At 38.1% G+C, this 21,225-nt stretch overlaps 1 protein-coding gene across 1 annotated transcript in view; it reads left to right on the top strand.

The window, feature by feature from the left end:
• Positions 1-21,225, top strand: part of grin3ba (glutamate receptor, ionotropic, N-methyl-D-aspartate 3Ba) — a 39,984-nt gene that overhangs the window by 6,787 nt on the left and 11,972 nt on the right. Inside the window, exons 2-5 of the mRNA XM_016295025.1 lie at positions 11,060-11,697; positions 17,368-18,460; positions 19,432-19,577; positions 21,053-21,090. Coding sequence (XP_016150511.1) covers positions 11,060-11,697; positions 17,368-18,460; positions 19,432-19,577; positions 21,053-21,090 — 1,915 coding nt within the window. The remainder of the gene's footprint in view (positions 1-11,059; positions 11,698-17,367; positions 18,461-19,431; positions 19,578-21,052; positions 21,091-21,225) is intronic.

Genomic DNA, 21,225 nt, shown 5'->3' with positions numbered 1-21,225 from the left:
TTGTGCAAAAACAGATAACACAGACAATATTGCATCTAAGATGTAACAATATTAACTCCTTGTTTATGAAACCATTGTATAAAATCAGTATCACATTTGCAATTGTGCAGATATCTGTAAAAAAACAGCTTTCTTGCTCAAGTGATATTGCTAAACTATAACATATGATATAAATATAAGACAAAAAAACCCATATGGGGCCCTTATATATTGAATTTTAGGTGCATATAAATGTATTCCAATAGGCTACATCAGACATTCAGTCATCGTCCTGCATCATGTTCATCTGCAATGGCATTCAATGTAAAACTAGATGACGAACACATCTGGCATTAAAAACATTTAATAACTTTAACACATTATTTTTCCCAGTTGTATAAAATCAGTATCACATTTGCAATTGTGCAGATATCTGTAAAAAAACAGCATTCTTGCTCAAGTGATATTGCTAAACTATAACATATGATATAAATATAAGACAAAAAAACCCATATGGGGCCCTTATATATTGAATTTTAGGTGCATATAAATGTATTCCAATAGGCTATATCAGACATTCAGTCATCGTCCTGCATCATGTTCATCTGCAATGGCATTCAATGTAAAACTAGATGACGAACACGTCTGGCATTAAAAACATTTAATAACTTTAACACATTATTTTTCCCATAATTAATCACACCAAATTAACACATTAAATCAACAGCCCTAATTTTAATAAGTAGTTGCTTTTAAATTTGGAAACAAATAATCATATCTGTGGGTTCTTGGCATAAAAAGGTTGCAAAGCCCATTGAACTTAAAGAGAGTCTCATGGAATAAACATACTTCAGTCCAGAAGACTTACAAAGATAACTGTAGCTCTATCGCTATCTGCCTTTAGTCCCAAATGATACACCTTCTCCGGAATTCATTGCCTTCGGCCTCAGAGCAATACATCCTTCAAATCACCTATATCCTAGAAAACCACTATCTTTTTTGCTGTATTTTAGATTATCTTTACATTCATATGTCCTGTTCCAGAGTTTTATACTCTTCCCAAAGCCATCAAACAGAGGCCTTCATTTCGCCTCAGCCTGATAAATTTCCACCCACCAACAGACTGTTTTTGGCATCCTGACCTCCCGGGAGGATTCAGGCCTGTCGTGTTCAGACATCGATTGCAAAATGTTATTCTTTCTGAGCAGAAACCATGTAAATGTCAACCAGAACTTGAAAAGGGATGACTGATCCAAGCATGAAATCATCATTATCTGCAAAGCACAGACCGATAGTCTTTGGATTAGGGAAATTCAGTGATGACACAGAGAGGTGCTACGGCTCTTTCCAAAACTGAGGAATTGGAACATGAGCTTAAAAGCAGCTGTTGTAAAGCTGTGGTTTTAAATTGAAAGACACTCATAGAAGGAACAATAGTTTGTTAATTCCTCTCATTTTATCACAGGCCATCATCATAATTGGCTTTTCAACCATTAGCAATAATAAAGTCAGTTTATATCTTTTATATAATAGTTTATTATATCATAGTTTATTACCATCAACTGACATGTAGCAACGTTTCATGGGTCAGGCTTAAAAGGGTTACTTAAATCATAAATTTAAGTTAATTCAAATTGTATCAATTATTAATGGATAATTATGCATGTCATTAATCCTGGGACACATAACGCGTCATGCATCATATACTAGGATCTTTTCTGAAGCCCACCGTGGAGCAGGCCTACCGCCGGCCTGGCTTTGAATCAGATAACGTGTTTCATTGAAGATATTTTTGCATAAAGCCTGAAAAGATTACTCTTTACTTGTGATGTCCTTTGCACATTTCAAATGCTATCAGTCAACATTCTGAGAGCAGCTTTGCATATGAAGTGTCTAGATGAGGCTGGGCCGAGTGGGCTGCATATGCCAGGCTGTACAGAGAGAGGATTTCAGTGCACTTCAGGCTGACTGTGGATGGCAGCTCTCGCTGCCTAGTGCTTTCCTTGCTAATTGAGCAAAATGCAGCGCACGACTCATGGAAGTAATGCTAATGAACTTCGTAGCAATCTGAAAGTTTAACACGGCTCTGTACATTTATATGCACCACAGTAAAATAATTTTTGAACACTGTTCCAGAGAGTGTGAAAATTCAGGATTCAGAGCATGTTGGTTTGAAAAAATTGCTCCCACGCATACTTTATGTGTAGATTTACTGTAACTGAGGAACTTATTTTGGTAGAGGTGTCAGAGGCCAGTGGGAAGGCAGCTAATCTGTGTCTGTTTTATATCTGCTGAAAAGATCTCGTCTGGCCATCAGAACACTAATAGTATTCAAACTTGTTACAATTAAACAGAAAAGTTAATGTTAACCTTTTCTTATCGGGCTGACTTAACAAAAGTCAATTAAGTAGGCACTTTTTGGATGAGCAGCAGGAACATATGATTAGATTTTCATTATACTTTTATTTTGTCTTTAGATAATTATTTAGATAACTTTCCCAAAGGTATCGAATTATGATACTAAATTCCTTTTTATCATTGTTCTGTTATATTGAATTTTAACTTTTAGTGTCATTACATAAAATTAAAATAAGAACTAAAAATGTCAAATATATTTTGCAAGTACTTTTTTCCCATCACAGTGTCCTAAAATTGTAAAATGTGTATTTAAAAATGTTGGTAACGGAGATCAAATATTTTCTATCCCAATTAAATCCCAGACACAACAATCAGTAGTTCAAAAAAGTGTACAAATTGTAGTGCAGTCCAACATGCCAGTTTCTGATTCAGCCAATGACAAGAGGTTGGGGCGGGGCTACCTGTTTGTCCAAACAATGGAAGATGGGTGTAGGGCAGATGAGTCGGTTATTTTTTATATTTTCTTTACTGTTTGGTGCATGGAGGCAGAATAGCATCCTTCTTTAAATACAACTTTAGAGCCTGTAACCAAACCTTGTGAGGATGACCCAGACCTTTGAGAGATACTGAGAGCGCAATCCTGCTTTGTCAACATTACGGCCTTAAGCACAGCTCTAAATCACAGCTCCTCAAGGACTGTCTTTGCAATGAACTGTAACTTTCTTTGCACGAAAAGCCTCTGCAAAAGTTTATTCCAAAGACATTTTAAAGATCACTGTTGGAATATCTGAAATAGTATATCTAATTCCCAAGCAGGCAGCCACGCATATTTTGCCAGCCTTTGTAGCACTTTCCATTTAAAGAAAAAGTAATAGATGATGAAGCTTTATGATAGTAATCTAATTTCTCAAGTAATACGTCAAACTAATGTCCAAAGAATTGGTTAAACTTAATGTTGTGCTCTTTGACAGCTTTCGTACCTTCACAGAGGACCCATTCCTCTGGCGTGTGCTGCTGGATGTTTAAGATTCTGTTCTGGTGAATTTGGACAGGATCATTTGGTAAATCACCTCATTCATAAACTCTCATTTCCCCAAATGGATTTCATTTTCAAATATTACTTTATCGCCCAGTGGGAGTGCACATTGCACTATTCACCAGGCCTAATGTGAGTGATCGCTCCTATTATAAAGTGTAAAAAAAATATTTTGATTTCAAAGCCTCATTACAGTGCTGTTTTCTATCCTATGGAGTTATAAATTTATGGGCTTTCCTTTCACTCACGGAATGGGACATTTTTGCAGTGTCATATTAGGGTCACTGTGGAGCAAACAAGATTTGGAAATGTTATCAAAACTAATAACAGGTCATAGTCAAGGCAGCTAACATTTAATAACACGGAAATGCCATTATACTTCAGATGCAAACTGGGCACAGTGGTGCACACAGGACAGTGATGTAGTGATATACAAAAAAAATGTAACCAGCAGCAGTAAAAAAACAACAAAAAAAACAGAAACACTTTCTGCCCTTGGAGAGGAAAACAATCACAGTTTGGGGCAAAATGCCCACACTGGCAGCTGCTTAAAGAGCTGCGCTTTGGGTCTCTTGGCTTTGGTTTCCTTTTCATCATTACGTCATATAAAGTTTTGATTCCTGCATATGCACAGTTCAGATAAGAAAATTAAAGTGCAGTTTTAGTCACAGCTTTTGACACATAACATTTTGTAACATTCTGATCTCAGTGCAGCTGATTATCCCTACTCATACCAAATTCATAAAGCAATTGATTAACCTTATAATGCAAAATTATTACAGCACAAAGCTAAATCTATAAATAATAATTCATCTTTCTTTACCATAAAAGTGTAATAATTCATAATCTTTTTTGGATCTTCTTATAGCAGTTTTACAAAATATAAAAACAAAATACAATACGTTTTATAGTTATGCATAATATTATTTAATTATCCTATTATAATACATAATATAAGAAATGTTCATAGTAGAGCTTAATGGATATTCTCAAATAAATGCCCAGTGAAGGGAGACATTGTAGTGATGCTTTGTGCTTCACCACTTTCATCAGCCATGTTGAATTTACGTTGTCATAAATAAAAAACACACAGTCTTCATCTTGTCACACTTCTCGGGAGGCAAAGAGCGAGGAAACACGGAGATAACTTCAACTCACAGTCTTTAATGATCACACGGGGAATGTAGGCGACACTGGAACACAAGGAATGAGGTTTGAGGACCGATAAACACTAACTGAAAGGACTGGGGCTTTTAAACACTGGGTGATTGGGAAAACACAAGTGCAAGGAATGACTCATTAAAGGGAACACGGCACACCTGGGGAGGGAAAACACAACACAAAGAGTCCAGGGGCGTGACACATCTATAATTGCATTCCTTCAAAGTAGGCACTTTTGAATAAGTACTTTGTGAACGATAAAAAATTATGTTCTAGATAAATGTGTGTACACTCTTAAAAATAAAGGTGCTTCACGATGCCATAGAAGAACCTTTTTGTCTAAATGGTTCCATAAAGAACCTTTAACATCTGAAGAACCTTTCTGTTTCACAAAAGGTTCTTTGTAGCGAAAGAAGGTTCTTCAGATTATAAAAAGATAAGAAAGAGATGGTTCTTTAAAGAGCCTTTGACTGAATGGTTCTTTGTGGAACCAAAAATGGTTCTTCTATGGCATCGCTTGAAGAACCTTTTGAAGCACCTTTATTTTTAAGAGTGTAGTATGAATGTAATCCAAATGGAGTACATTCATCTTGTTGTCATTGTTATGTGACCTACAGCATCAGTTGTGTCGCCTCACTGCTATTCACAAATCCTCTCCTGTCGCCTTATGGGACTGTAAAGTGCCTGTCAGATGTGGACTTTAGTAGTAGGTCATCAGGGTACTTTTTGTCTACTTTTTTTATGAATAGATCAAGAAGACAGTCATACATAATCGGTAAGGGTCCACCGTCATCGTCGGTGATGGCTTGGATATTTCATCATATTTTGATGGGTTTTAGCAGTGGACACTGTGCATCAAAAGTTTCTATTTTCTTTCATGTTTTTAATTATCATAGCAGATCAAAAATGTAAAACAAGACATGAAGCACTTTGATGATAATGCAGCGATTATGAAGAGCTGCCATCTGTAAAGTGCCTGTCAGATGTGGACTTTAGTAGTAGGTCATCAGGGTACTTTTTGTCTACTTTTTTTATGAATAGATCAAGAAGACAGTCATACATAATCGGTAAGGGTCCACCGTCATCGTCCGTGATGGCTTGGATATTTCATCATATTTTGATGGGTTTTAGCAGTGGACACTGTGCATCAAAAGTTTCTATTTTCTTTCATGTTTTTAATTATCATAGCAGATCAAAAATGTAAAACAAGACATGAAGCACTTTGATGATAATGCAGCGATTATGAAGAGCTGCCATCTCTCTGCTTATCTGATGCTGAAGTGAGCGTCGGGTGCAGTTTGAGACTTGGGATGTCACACATTTGCTAAGACACGCTTATGCCTAATGATGTGGCTAACTAAACACAGAGGGGACGCCACTCAGTATGGCAGACTGAAAGCATCGCTTTCAAGCCACATGAACAATTTATGAAGCATGATAGCTACTCTTGACATCACATATATAAGCTGCTCACCCTTTTTAATTATGCTAAATACTTTTTTATAGACTAATTTGCAAAAATAGTGTAGATACATAAGCATAAATCACTCCTCAGGTCATAATACCCAAAACAATTTATATGTATAATGATATATTGCATAAATCACTTCTTTATCCCCACATGATCCTCTTCAGTTGTCAGTCAGAGGCCTAAAGAGAGCCTCATTTTCATTCGTAATTAAACATTTGTTTTTTGCAAGCCTGTGTAAGTGTTTCAAAATCATTCATGTTGTCAAATCTTTACCAGTTCCCACAGTGGTCTTTCTTAATTAAGTTACTGTCACTCTTAATAGAGGAGAAGCAGTATTGATGTATCTTTCCCTCACATTTCTCTCTGCCATCATATTTCTTTCCTCAAAACTTTGTGAGGCAGAATTTTATATCTAGATAAGCAGTTTTCTTTACGACATTAAACCACTTTGGCACAGCATTGTGAAACTAAGAAGATGAAGGACTACCAAAAGTTGATTACAGAGTAGGGATGAGTCAGGATGGTTGACTAGTCGCCCATAAACCAATTACTGAATTATTAAGTTTGACAAGGTTTAGATTTTATTTTATTTGGCTTCTTCTCAGAGAAGATTTTAGCATGGTTTTAGCATTGCAAACGTCTTGCCTCAGGAAATTGTTCTTTAAATTAATCTTTATTAAAGCACTGCATCAAAACACTGCTTCTGTTAACACGTCCACCAATAAATGTCAAGACAATTACTATCGGGCTTCAGATCGCCTTATTTGACCAATGTTCCATTATTTAGCAGACTCCCAAGGTCACCGTTTTTGTGTTGACTGTGGTATTTTTGTGGAATTAAAGGTTATAGATATTTAGCCTAATTATTTGTTGAATATCTGACATGTTCAGCACCATTTACCATGGGCTGTGCAGTCTCTGCTGTTTGTTAAATGTCTGTGTATATGCAGATAGAAATTTTAGGCTGTTGCTTCATGTTTTGCACCGCGAATGTTGTGTTTTTGATGTGGCATGTCAAGTTAAAAATAGTTTTGCTTTTAGAAACCCGTATTGACACCTGAGTTCTGTTTCATTCTGTTACACTCCCTCAGGCTGTTTCTGAAAGCAAGAACCAAGGGCTAGAGATTTGGCTGGTTAGCATGACCCCGTTAGACCCTGCTGCTAGTTGTCATAGACCATCTGGTTCTTTAAAACATCTTTTACCATTAATAGCCATTCGAAATCAGCCTTTAATTCTGATGAAATAGTAGATTTCATAAAATGAAAATTAAATGCAGAAGGTATAAAACAGACCATAAATTCAAAGTTAGGTACCTCACAAACTCATCAACTATCAGAGCAGAAATCATTGGGTTTTACTAGAGTTTAGCCGTCTGTTTCAGGAAGATAGGCAGTAATTTCCAATTTCTCTGCTCAATTATGGGTTGTTTATGGATCAGGTGCCATCGCTGTGTGAGAGTGACAGATAGATTCAGCAGGTCCGTCTTCCACACCTGCACAATAATTTGATGGCGAAACTACTGTTTGTATTAGTCTGCAAAACCTGTATGTTGCTGTGTTAGATATTAATGAAATGTTACTCAGCATTTGGACCATTTATGAGATGTCAGGTAAAAAAACAGCACCCATTTAATTCCCCCTGGTGTTAAGACAGATTGTGAAAATTGCTCGCAAGGTGTGGGAAAAATGGAAATGGAAATAGACATTTCCCACTAAACTTCCAAGACGGAGAGAACAAATCAGACTGCTCATACTGCTCAGATGCTGTCAGCTTGTGGATTCATTTAGACGTGAGAAGGGTAAAGACCTACTGGGTGCAGGTATTGTTTGGAGGAGCAGCTGTTTTCAGATCGATTGAGCAATGAGAGGCCTCAAGGCTGAAAGTTTGCCTTCACATAGAAGGTGTTTGTTTGTTTGCTTGTTTGTTTGCTATTCACCTGGCATCACCTGGATTTACTGGTAAATAAAAGATAAGCCTGCCCCTGTTCTCTCTTCTTATCTTAGCTCCCATATGTACACAGCACAACCATGGGACCCCCTTGGTCCATTTCTATTTTTTGAAGCCTTATTCTTTTGTTTCAGCAGAGCAGAACTTCGAGACCAAATGATTGGCGTGTTTTAATCTTTTTCCTTTAAATTTATCCGGTTTGGCATCACCGCATGGAGTCGTCAGTGTGTGCGCTAATTCATGTGCTTTAAGTAGCAGTGAAAGTCACAGGGACGCGTGTCAGAGCCGCTGGCGGTAATGTTATTCTAGTCACACAGGTTTTAACTTTGCGTGGGGACTCCTCTTCAGCGCCGCAGCCCCGTGCTGCTCACTCGCAGGCAGCACCCCACTAGGTTCAAACAGTCGCTCTCCCCCTCAGAACACCCAAGCATTCGATTTTTCACTGTCACAGCACGTTCATGCACGCCTCCCTGTCAGTCCACATCAAAAACAGCAGAGTGTCTGTGTAAAGATGGCCAGGAGCATTTTCAGATGATAGCTGACGGCTCTTCCTCACTGTTTTAGTGTCTGGTTTTTATTCAAGTGATTCAAATGTTTCCAAGATTGCATCAAAACAAGAGTTGTGTTCAGTGTTCTTGAGTATGAGGTCATCATAAGTTCAGAGTAAGTAATATATTCCTCTATTTGCCTATAAGGCAGCTTTGGGAGATGGAAGTCACGGGAGATCTAACACTCTCCCAAGACTTCCCTCTTACTTATTCAAACGTATAGTCGTTAGGGAATACAATATGCATTTGCATCCTGAAGATATCTGTATTTTATCGTGAGGTTTGTTTTTTGTTTTGATGAGTCAGTGTGAAAACCTAACTAGGGTTACATTATCTAATTGCGATTTTATTTCTTTTTAATACAAATTGTGATTGCAGTGTGTGTGTGTGTCTACAGGTTTGGTGCACTTGTGTTTTTTCTTACTTATAAAAGTTGTATTTGCGATTCAAAATGCTCTAGGCTTGTTTGTAGGGGTGTATTATTTGGCCAAACATTTGTATCAATATGACTATAATAATAATAATAATATTGTTGTTGTTGTTGTTGTTTATTGATTATTATTATTATTACTAAATTAATATATTAAACAAAATGAGAAATATTACTATTGTAAGATTTCTCTTTAAAATAAAATATGAGTATTAAAAATATTATAAACATATTTTACAGTGCAACTTTATTACAATTAAAATACAATTTAAAATATTTCTGACTGTTTAATTTCTTAAATTTCAAATGTTTTCAAACCATTGAATAGGCAGAGTCTAAAGAAGGGGTGCAAAACTAATTTCCTGAATGGCCACATCCCTGCAGAGTTTAGATCCAATCCTGCTCCAACACACACATGTAGTTTTCAAATAAGCCTGATTAGCTGCATCAGGTGTGTTTATAGGGTTGAAGTTAAACTCTGAAGGGCTGTGGCCTTCAAGGGGTGCTTCTCAATTCTTATTTGTGCATCCTTGCTTCCTTTCCTGGCGTCTTAGCTCCACCCCTTGAGGATGCGAGGGAAGGACGCAAGGAAAAGACGCGAGGTTGGAGGAATTGAATCAAGTGAAATTATATATCTTCGCTCCCTTTAGTGTAAATTCAAAGCGTCATCAGCTGCGCTAAAGGGATCTTCCCTTATGTTGTTAAAGTTTGTTATTTAAGACATTCATAAGAAATATTAATAAAGCAAGATGCCCTGTTTGAAATATATGACATGTATGGTTTATTTGAACTGCAAAGGTAAAAATATAAATGTAAATTATTACAACAGATATGAAGGGAAGAATAATTTATACGTGCGTTAGGTTTTCCGATAAAAAACACTTTGGCAAAAGATACACCTGTGTATCCTCGCTCATAGCTCCTCTGGAAGCCTCCTCACTCCTCGATTCTCACCTCCTCGCGGTGCAATTAGAGAATTGAGATGTCCTTCAAGATGGCTGAGCTCGATCGGTTTCCGGGTCATAGGATGGAGGACGGAGGAACGAGGAAACAAGGAGGGATATTGAGAAGCACCCCAGGAGTTTTGCAAACCTGCCTTAAAGGGATAGTTCCCCCAAAAATGAAAATTCTGTCATTAATTACTCACCCTCATGTCGTTCCAAACCCATAAGACCTTCGTTCATCTTCGGAACACAAATTAAGATATTTTGATGAAATGTGAGAGCTCTCAGACCCTGCATAGACAGCAATGCAACTGTAATGTTCCCAGGTCCAGAAACGTAGTAAGGACATTGGTAAAACAGACCATGTGACATCAGTGGCTCAACTTCAGTTTTGCGAAGCTACGAGAATACTTTTTGAGCGCAAAGAAAACAAAAATAACATAATTTATTCAACAATTCTTCTCCCCCGAGTTACGACTTCCACCATTTTAGAGTATCAACACATACGCACGCTTTCCCCTAAGCATAAACAACGCTGATTATGCAGATTACGTTCATGCGCGTGCTTTCTCCTCCGAACGTAAACAACGCTGATTACGTCGATTACACTCTTGGGTACTCTCCAAAATGACGGAAGACGTAACTCGGGGGAGAAGAATTGTTAAATAAATTGTTATTTTTGTTTTCTTTGCGCTCAAAAAATATTCTCGTAGTTTCGCAAAGCTGAAGTTGAGCCACTGATGTCACATGGACTGTTTTACCGATGTCCTTACTACGTTTCTGGACCTGGGAACATTACAGTTGCGTTGCTGTCTATTCAGGGTGTGAGAGTTCTCACATTTCATCAAAAATATCTTAATTTGTGTTCCGAAGATGAACAAAGGTCTTACGGGTTTGGAACAACATGAGGGTGAGTAATTAATGACCGAATTTTCATTTTGGGGTGAACTAACCCTTTAAGGCAGGTTTGCAAAACTCCTGGGGTGCTTCTCAATATCCCTCCTTGTTTCCTTATTCCTCTGTCCTCCATCCTATGGAGGACGGAGGAATGAGGAAACAAGGAGGGATACTGAGAAAGGGATACTCCACTTTTTTCTATTTGATAATAGCCATGTCACGGTTTTGGTTTTATTTCGCTTAATCGTGCAGCCCTAGACCTAACTGTATATGTTTTCTGCTTTCAGAACCGCTTCCATTTACAGATGATGACACATACGCCCCCTTCAGGACTATCGGAGCTGCTGTTGGCAGTGTTGCTAAAGGGAGGCTGGCAGGGTGGAGCGGCCATTCTTTGTCTGGGAGGTGGGAACACGGAAATGCTGGAAGAGCTTGAAGAGCGCGGCCATCTGGGCTTGAATGGAGCCCACTGGCACCTGTGGGAGACCCTAAACCTGTCCAGACTGGAGGAAAACTTGAGCGAGGACAAGGTGATGGAGCTCCTCTCGCAGCTCCTCGGCAGGACTCCTTCTGCTCCGGCGTCTTCTGTGGTGCTTTTCGGCTCCGACCCTGAATGTACAGCCAGAGTGCTGCACAGCGCCCACCAGTTGAGCATTGCGTTGCCCCCCGTGCATTGGATCATGGGATATCCACTTAGTCTGGATTCTCTACACTCCATTGGCTCTCCCCTGGGTCTTCTGGCTTATGGGGAAGTGAATCGCAAACCTCTGAACTTCTACATTAGAGATACCCTGCAGCTCATTGGCAGGGCTGTATATGCTGCGACCATGGTGAGACCAGACCTGGCTCTCATCCAGAACATGGTGAACTGCTTCGACAAGCCCAATAAACATGAGTTGCCCTCCTCTGGACAATACCTTGCCAGGTAAGCATACAAGTATAACAGTTTACAGCTAAGTCGCTTATTACGTAGCAATGCTATTATTTAGCTACATTTTATAACAGTACCACAATTCACAAACAGAGTACAATTTCAAGTAACAAGCCATTTTAGTTATAATAGGGCCTTTCGCACCGCAGGAACCTTTTCATAGTACCAGAACTAATTGTGGAACTACCCACTTTTCGGCGTGTTCGCACCGCCGGAACTGGGAGCGATTTTAGTACCGGACTGCCTTTTTCGAGAACCAAATTAGCTCCTACCATAAGCAACAGTGATGTAGCATTTAGTAATGCTACATCAATTTTGTTTATGTCACATTATAACTAATAGGCTACATTGTGCACAGGTACCCCCAACTTACCATGGTTCACATTTCTGATTAGTGTGCGATTTTCATGTGACACGTGTGCGGGTTATATATAATCCCATGACCTTCAAGCCTAGTTATTCACAATAAAGCTGGATATTGTGTCAGAATAGGACATTAGCAAAGAAAATAACTATGTATTGTTTATTTATTAAAGTTTATTCCACTTAAAGTGTCAAATGTCATAGTTTACAGAAATATGTGCAGTCTACGCAGACTGAAAATTAAAGCACACATATTGCACAGGTACCCCCCATTTATCATGTTTCACATTTCTGATTAGTGTGTCATTTTTTGACAAGCGTTTGGCTTATGTGAACCCATTGCATTCAAGTCCAGTTATTCACAATAAAGCTGGAGACTGTATCACAATAGGACATTAGCGAAAGAAACATCTATGCATGGTCTTGTTTATTAAAATGTATATGTCTTATGCCAGTAAGTCAAATGCCATAGGTTACATTATTCAAATTGAAAATTAAAACACACATTTTTCACCCCATTTACCATCTTTCACATTTCTGATTAATGTGGAATTTGCATGTGATGTGTGGCTTATGGAACCCTGGCCTTCAAACTCAATTATCTACAGGGGATCTGGAGATTGAATTAGCCATTAGTGAAGGAAATAACTGTGCAGTCTTCTGTACTAAAATGTAATGTATGTGTCTCAGAGTCAAATATCATAGGTCACACTATTGTGTGCAAACCAAAAATTAAAGCACTGTGTCATGACACATCAATTTAAGGATGCAGTGAGCAGACATATAATGCCGATTTCTGATGCAAAATGTCACTGCTAATGGTTTACATTTGATACAGAGCTCTTTTTTATTTATAACATATTCATAACATTATTAAACATTTTTTTTTCACGTTAAGGATTTTGATATACAGTATATAATTGGATTTTTTATTTAAATAGTAAATTATTCAAATTATTTTCAGTTTTTTTTTTAGTATTCTTACTAACTATTTGATTAAGTGTTGCTTTATCGTGGCTTAACTGCTGTAGATTATGTGTATCTTGTTGCTTATCCAGCTACAGTTTTAAATGAACTTCTCCAACACTGTCAATATTTTTGAATGTTATCTTATCTCGTAATCAAGAATTACTTAGTTATCTGATCACACAGTGCAGTCAGTTCAAGCTTTAAATTCACCTTTAGTCATTAATGTGTGCAGACATATTAAGCATGCTTTACATTAAAGGAATTATAAGGTAGTAAATACTCTCCAAGGAAAATGGCTATATTAGTATTCCAGCCTCTAGTATTAAGTAACAGGAATATTCTGTCTCGGCCACAGTATGGCCATATATCTTAAAGTTATTTTCCTGATGGAGCCACCGGAGATTTTAAAATGCAATTAACTGACTCAGGGGTGTTTTCCATACATTTATACATCCTTAATCAAAACCATATCCTTGTGTGCATTTGCATAAACCGTCAAGTTAACAGTTACACGATGCATTCGCATCTATGTGGAAGCCATTCGTGACACTTCTGTGTCCTCTTCACTGACTGAACTCCATAAACAGGACAAAAAGCTTTCTGCATTTAGGTCGCCAGGCTCTTCCTTCATCTTCAATGCCAGGGTTCGGGTAATTTTCAAGAGCTCACAGAGCCTGCTGTACACTGCCTCTCAGCTTGATGCATTGTGTTAGTGGAAGAGGCTGTGGGAGGACTAAATATTTACAATTTCTCATTCAAGATAAAAACAAAGAAGGAATTTTTATTATTAAATTGATTTGGTAGTATTTTCACAAATAAATGGCACACTTTCTTAATGAAAAATTAAATGGAATCATTGATTCATGCTGCTTTTATTATTGTAAAAAATATTTTCTGTAGCAGCTCTACAGAAGACAGTAGTGTCATTATTCAGCTCAGTTCAGTTCAAGTTCTCTTCTCATCCAGTGCATGCCATTTTAGTCAGTGCAGTCAAAATCAGTATACATATATTTTATATATACTTAGTGATAAAAAGGGTTCAAAATCTATTTGCATAGCAAACAGTTCCACTGTCGATTTAAAATATATTTAAATATTAAAAAAAAAAAAAAGCTTTTTTGATGTTTGGAAGTTAGTACTAAGAATTAGAGTTTTGATAAGGTGTATATAACTGGAAAACAAAGAGTTTTCTTGTATTGTTTTCTTGGATTGTTGTGATCAAGTCCCTGTGCACACGATTGGAGAACTCTTATCAACTCTTATACTTACCTATCTGCTCACTTCCACAAATTAGATTTTTTTTTCATGGTAAAAAAAGAGCAAAGCACCTTCAGATGTAAGATTAAAGTTCCGCTGTTATATGAGTCTTGCTCAGATAAGTAAACTTTTAAAAAATGTGTGGCAGTGGACCCCTGAGATTTTCCACTGGATTGAAAGCAGTGATGTAATCTTTAATATTCACCTCACAGTGTAAGACCACCCCCCCCCCCCCCCCCCCCCCCCACCCCATATTAAGAAATGTATTTGCTTTGAGAAATGAATGTAGCACTCGAGCAGTAGGTCTAAACACATTCCATGTGAGAATCTGAAAACAACACGACACACACAGGGATTATTGTTCCTCTGCTGTGCTAATGCTTTCTGAACATTTAATAATAGTCACACGGAAAGAAATCAGAAATCAGCTTTGTTGTAATTGCTAACACATTATCTCCTGTCTTTTAACTTCTGCTTTCACACCAGATCAAGTGTTCTCAACGGGTCAAACTCAGGGCTATCAGGAGAAATGAATGATCCAGGCAATCAATTTTTTCTGCTTTTATTTTCTCTGTTCTGCTCTGTTTTAATGGAAGTGTGCAGTTATGGTCACACAGAGTGCATATCATTTACGGCCTCATTTAGCCACACATCACAAGCCTCTTTCACTTGAGATTTTTCATCTTCCCTCTGTGACCCAGACATTGCCCAGCAGCCCTTTGACTACTCTACATCCCCAGCTGATTTATTGACAAAAATCGATCATTGAACTAATCCATGGCATACATTCTGCCATAAAAGCAGTGTGGCTATAGGCTGTGTAAGGAATCACAATTATGTGATCAGAACAGCACAAGAGTATAATATCCGGAGCGGCATAGAGGGTTATTTACCTATAAACCTGCTCTATTTATGCTCTATTTATTAATTTGTTTCTTTACTACTCTCTGATGGATGTTAACAGAACTGATATGGTGGCAGCTCAGCAGTTAAACACAAGGGCTGTCAAAGGTCTTATATTGGTTCAAAAGATTTAGTGTGATTCAGGTTACTCAGGTCATAATCCTGCCCTTCTGTCCATATGCCTTTGAAGAAAGCCTTGAACTTCAGTGTGCTTCAAGAGTGATTTATATCTTCTTCTGTTCTTATTCTTTTCTCCTGCTTTGAATATATACATAGCTGGTGCTCTTGAATAAGAAATAATAATTTAAATCTTAGCAAACACACCATGGACAAAATTTTTATTTCCGAGGGCACTAAGTGACAGTTGTGGCACTTCTTTCTATGACAGTGAGACAAGATCGTCTCGAGGTGTAATTTTCATTTAGTATGCAACGGGACCTGGGTTCAAATACTTATTTATAATCCTATATAATATATATATATATTCAAATATAATTTATATTATGTATAAATATTAATATTTTATACATAAACAAAACATATTTTCTTAAATATATACATGCATGTGTGTGTATGTATATATACATAATAATATATATTTTGTGTAAAATATATATATACATACACATATATTTTGTAAACAAAAACTTTTATTTTGCATGCGATTAATCGCGATTAATCGTTTGACAGCACTAATATGACAGAGTGATCATCAAGCATTTTCAGTCTATGAACATTTTCAAATGGGAATAATGCCTTTTCTACCCAAACATAAAATATGCTAATAACAAATATTATTATATTTTTAAACATTATTTAAAATTTTCTTACATTTTCACTATAATAATTACAACAATGCCCGTTTAAAAGTTATATGTATTTACGGTTATATATATATATATTTTTTTTTTAATGAAGCAAGATCATTCTTTATTAATGGCCATATTGTTGCTTCATGGATTTAGTGTTCCACATATTCTGTCACTCATACAGTGATGGATTTAAATCATCAGTTACACAAAAAATGGTAAACTGCACCTTACGTCTGCATTTGTAAGCACGTGTTGTGAATCAGAGGCTGTTCTCTGTGGTCATTCAACAAAACGTGCCATGCCTGTGAGATGCAGATTCCCCGAGCGCTGAGTGCAAACCCGTGCTGCTTAAGCATGCGATCGACAGAGCAAATAACATTTTCACACAAGGCTGACATTTTTAACTCTTAGTTGGTCTTGTTTTGATGTAATTTATGTAAAAGTTTTGTAAAACACCCACAAAAACTCATGGGTTCTGAATGAATCACCTATAAATGCCTGAAATATTAAATAATAGTCAGGATTTTTTTTTTTAATGGAACAATATATTGAAACTTTAGACAAAATCTAAAAAAAATTTTGGATATGTGCTTTTTGTTGTTGTTGTTGTGTATCATATTTGATCAGGCTTTATGACTCATATAGTATGATATTTAGGAGAATATGGAAGTCATACTCCATAATCCTCAGTTTTATTCAGAGGCCCAAACTGTTCAAAAAGATGCAATTTGGTGCAGTTGCTGTTATTTATATGGACAAAAAGTAAGATAAATTCTGACAGCTTGTAAGTTAAATCAATTAGATTTTCATAACATTATAGCAGACTACTTACAAAAAAAAGGCATATAAATATCAGTTGTCAGTCTATGTCTCCCAATAATATGTCTTTGTAAGATATTTAAATTCTTAGTTTTATGATCAAATCTCTGCAGTTTTTATTGTGGTGGGAAAAACATATAATGATAGTCCAATACAATGAGGATTGAGAGATGTACAAATAAATGCTCCTCAAAAGCCTATTGTGTTATATTTGATACAGTATCAGCAACACTGGAATTACTGTACTTAATCCATATAGACCAATTAAAATAAATCATTAATAATATTAACAGTATATGAACTTAAAATAACTAAAATTGCTTTTTATTTTCACTGCTTGCTCTATTTCCTATCTAGTATCACTTTTGTACACTACTTTTATTCCTTTCACTTGTTTTCACTAGTTACCTCCCTTGGCTCTTGTGTAGGATTCAGTTCGAGATTCAGCAGAATTTTTTGCTCTGTCATCTCATCACTGTCTTTGCTTTTGCTGGATGCATATATATTCCCCTCACAATGCTCATGTCCCTGCTGTGCTCAGGTTCTTGTCGAACACTTCTTTCATGGGGCTGACAGGCCCGGTGCGAGTGCAGCGCTCCCTCTCCAGGGTCCTTACCTCCCAGCGCTTCCACATATGGAGTCTACAGCGAGACCCTCTGGGCCAGCCAAGTTGGGTGACCATGGCAAGCTGGCAGTCAGGCCGTCTGGAATTGGAAGAACAGGGCCTGTGGCCAGGCATGGCCCAACACCACCGGGAGGACGGCCCAGAGATCAGGCCCAGCGGCCGCTGGCAAGCAGGACTCCCAGTGGTGGGGAGCAGATTGCGGGTCGTGACATTGGTCGAGCATCCATTTGTGTTCACACGGGAGGTGGATGAGGAGGGCCAATGTCCGGCCGGTCAACTGTGCCTTGACCCTCAAACCAACAGCTCAGAAGTCCTCAACCAGCTGTTCAGAGAGCTGGAGCAAACCAACAGCAGTTCATTGCCAAATGACATGCGGAAATGCTGCTATGGATACTGCATCGACCTGCTGGAGAAGTTAGGTGAGGACATGCACTTCCAGTTTGACCTTTACATCGTAGGCGATGGAAAGTACGGGGCATGGAAAGGAGGAAGATGGACTGGGTTGGTGGGCGACCTGCTCAGTGGCAGGGCGGATATGGCCGTCACCAGCTTTAGCATCAACTCTGCTCGAAGCCGAGTGATAGACTTCACCAGCCCCTTTTTCTCCACCAGTCTGGGGATCTTGGTGCGCAGCAAGGACACGGCTGCACCCATCGGTGCCTTCATGTGGCCGCTTCACTGGTCCATGTGGGTGGGCATCTTTGTGGCACTGCATATCACTGCTCTTTTCATCACCCTTTACGAATGGAACAGTCCGTTTGGCATGACTCCGCACGGACGCAACCGCATCAGGGTCTTTTCTTATTCGTCTGCCCTGAACCTCTGCTACGCCATCCTGTTTGGCCGGACCGTTGCCAGTAAAACTCCGAAGTGCTGGACGGGCCGCTTCCTCATGAACCTTTGGGCCATATTTTGCCTGCTGGTTCTGTCCAGTTACACAGCCAACCTAGCAGCTGTCATGGTGGGGGAGAAGACCTTTGAGGAGGTGTCAGGGATTCATGATGTCAAGGTAAAACACTGCATTTCATCCTAAATTACTGAAGAGGTAAAATACACAAATATTTTTGTTCAGTGATTTATTTAAACTATTTGTATAAATTTAAACTAATATGCATCCTACTAAAAAAAGTTGTACATATGCACTGCTGTGCAAAAGTCTTAGGCCATTAGTATGTTTACCAACAACAACAAAAAAAAGGTTTCTTTTGCCTTTTAATTGTAATAATCCATTGGGATTTTTGTATCCATAAGAGTCTGACAACAGCCAGTGCTCCAAACAGATATCTGATCTAAGCATCATTCAGTCCGTCTGGGATGATATGACAAAAAAAAACTGAGACAAACTAAATCCAGAAGAACTGTGGCAACGTCTCCAAGATGCTTGAAGAAACCTTCCTGCAAAGCTACCTGAAAAACTATGCGCAAGTGTACCAAGGACAAAAGCTGTTTAAAACACAAAGGGTGGTCACACCAAATGTTGATTTGATTTAGTCAATAGAAGTTAATTGATAAATAAATTCCATTTGTGACATTATTTTTGAAAGCATCCTTACTTTGCAACGTTTTTACACAAGTGCCTAAAACTTTTCACAGTACTGTAGATTTGCAAGTAAAATTATACATTTATTTGAAAATACAGTAAAAAGAGTAATATTGTAATATTTTATTGCAACTATTTTGTTTTTCAATAAATTGTAAATTTTTTCAGGATTCTTTGATGAATAGAAAGTCCATAAGAACAGCATTTATTTGTAAGACATTTTTGGACAAAAGTCTTTATCGGCAGTTTTGATCAATTTAGTGCATCCTTGCTAAATAAAGTACTATTTTAATTTCTTCCAAAACAAAACAAAAACGGTTGCACTATGGTTTAGAAAACTATGGTAGTACCATGGAACTTTTCTGGTACATTTTTCTGCTGGGATTATGTTTTTAAAATTTTCTCACACAATCAATTCATGTTTCATTGCTCTTTTCAAGCTCCATCACCCGTCTCTGGGGTTTCGCTTCGGCACAGTTCGAGAGAGCAGTGCTGAGGACTATGTGAAAAAGAGCTTTCCTGAGATGCACGAGTACATGAGGCGCTTCAACAAGCCCACCACTCCGGATGGAGTCTCTACACTCAAGTAAGTGTTTAGACCCAGGAGAGAAACAAAAGATAACAGGCTCTTGAACATACCAGTGGTGGAAAGTCCAGTGAAAAGATAACGGTAAGAGAGAGAGAGGTAAATCTAATGATCAAACTGAATTTCTAAACAGCCTTTTTAGTTTGAATGAAAAACACTTGCAATAAAGTGTATTTAAAAAATATCTTCTTAAAAACTTGCACTCACATAGACACATTCACATTGTTTTAACTCAATAAAATCAAGTGGTGCTGAGCAGGAGCGCAACCAGTGGTCGAATTGTAAACAGATTTTTCAGTCTTTGGTGAATCATTGGCTCACTTGATTTGTTCAAAAGCAGATTCATTAAGGAACAAAACACCGCAGTGTTGCTCTACACTGTTGCATAAAATTAATAGCACATCTGTGATCGCGCACACATGCTGACATTCAGGAAAGCACTCTTGCTGGTGTGATAAATATCTCTCCGTCCCTCACAGTCACACATACAAAACATTATGTCAGGGGAATTTCTTTAAACTCTAATCAATAAAATATCATTCCTTCTGTTGTCTTTCTGAAGAACGTCAAAAGTTGTGCCTTTGAAACATTTTGCGCGGAAAATGATGAAAACTTGCACGCAGTTTGTTACAATATTGAGTTCTGATTGGCCAATCGCCATTATTTCGTTTGTAAATTATCATAATAAGGGAATGTTTATATTTAATTTGCATATGTTTGACATAATTTACATAATATACAACATTATTAATCTAATAGGAGATGGAATGGGGGGTGGTGGTTTTACTGAGGGGATGCTTTTTGTCATTTTTTTTAACAAGAGGGATGGCATCCCCCCTCAATTCGAGCCCTGAGCACAACATGAAGAAAACAAATAAAGCTTTAAAAGGAGATAGGCATCTTGAAAAAAGCCTGAAGAGAAATAGAGCTCGGTAATTGCATAGTGCTGCTGGAGACACAGACAACAAGCAGCCCAAAGCTTCAGGCGTATACTACAACAATAAATAGGGTCACAATAAGAGGCCAACAATCATTTTTTAAAAGCTGTTGATACCGCTGTGGATCTGTTTTGTATGATGCACAGTCAATATTATTCCTCTTTCATGAGGAATTATGCGCACCATCCAGCTCACTCGATTTAAACAGACGGAGTCGACAGCAACAAGTGTTTGCTCTCCAGGCTTTCTGTCTGTAGTCTCGATTTCCATTCATCCCTGAAAGAACAGGGACTGCTGCAGACTCCAAGCTGAGAAGAGAGGCAGTCACTCTCAAGTCAAATCTAAACTTGCTGAATGAGGCCAAAGGTTTTCTTCTGAGACAACAGATAACTCCCCGGCAAGCATTCGCTTACAGGCCTGCGCAAGCACACACACACACACAGTGATTCATCCTCAGATTCAGGCTCCCACATAGTGATGTGTTTTGCTTTGGCCTTCCTGTCTTTTATGACTGACAGCGGTTTTCTTCCATGTCAGAAATCCTTCTGTTCCATTCACAGGAGACACCTTGCATGGTCAGCATTTTTGAGTTGAGATCGCAGTCATAGTTGGGAGCCATCCTTGGGGATGAGATTTTTTTAGGACAAGCATCCGGACAGATTCCCCCCCCCCCCCCCCCCCCCCCCCCCCCCTCCCCCCACCCACCCCAC

This window comes from Sinocyclocheilus grahami, unplaced genomic scaffold, assembly GCF_001515645.1.
Source record: "Sinocyclocheilus grahami isolate Dianchi unplaced genomic scaffold, SAMN03320097.WGS_v1.1 scaffold329.1, whole genome shotgun sequence".
NCBI classification, from domain to species: Eukaryota; Metazoa; Chordata; class Actinopteri; order Cypriniformes; family Cyprinidae; genus Sinocyclocheilus; species Sinocyclocheilus grahami.
The sequence above is the reverse complement of the archived record's forward strand: the minus strand, read 5'-3'. Positions and strand labels throughout refer to the sequence as shown.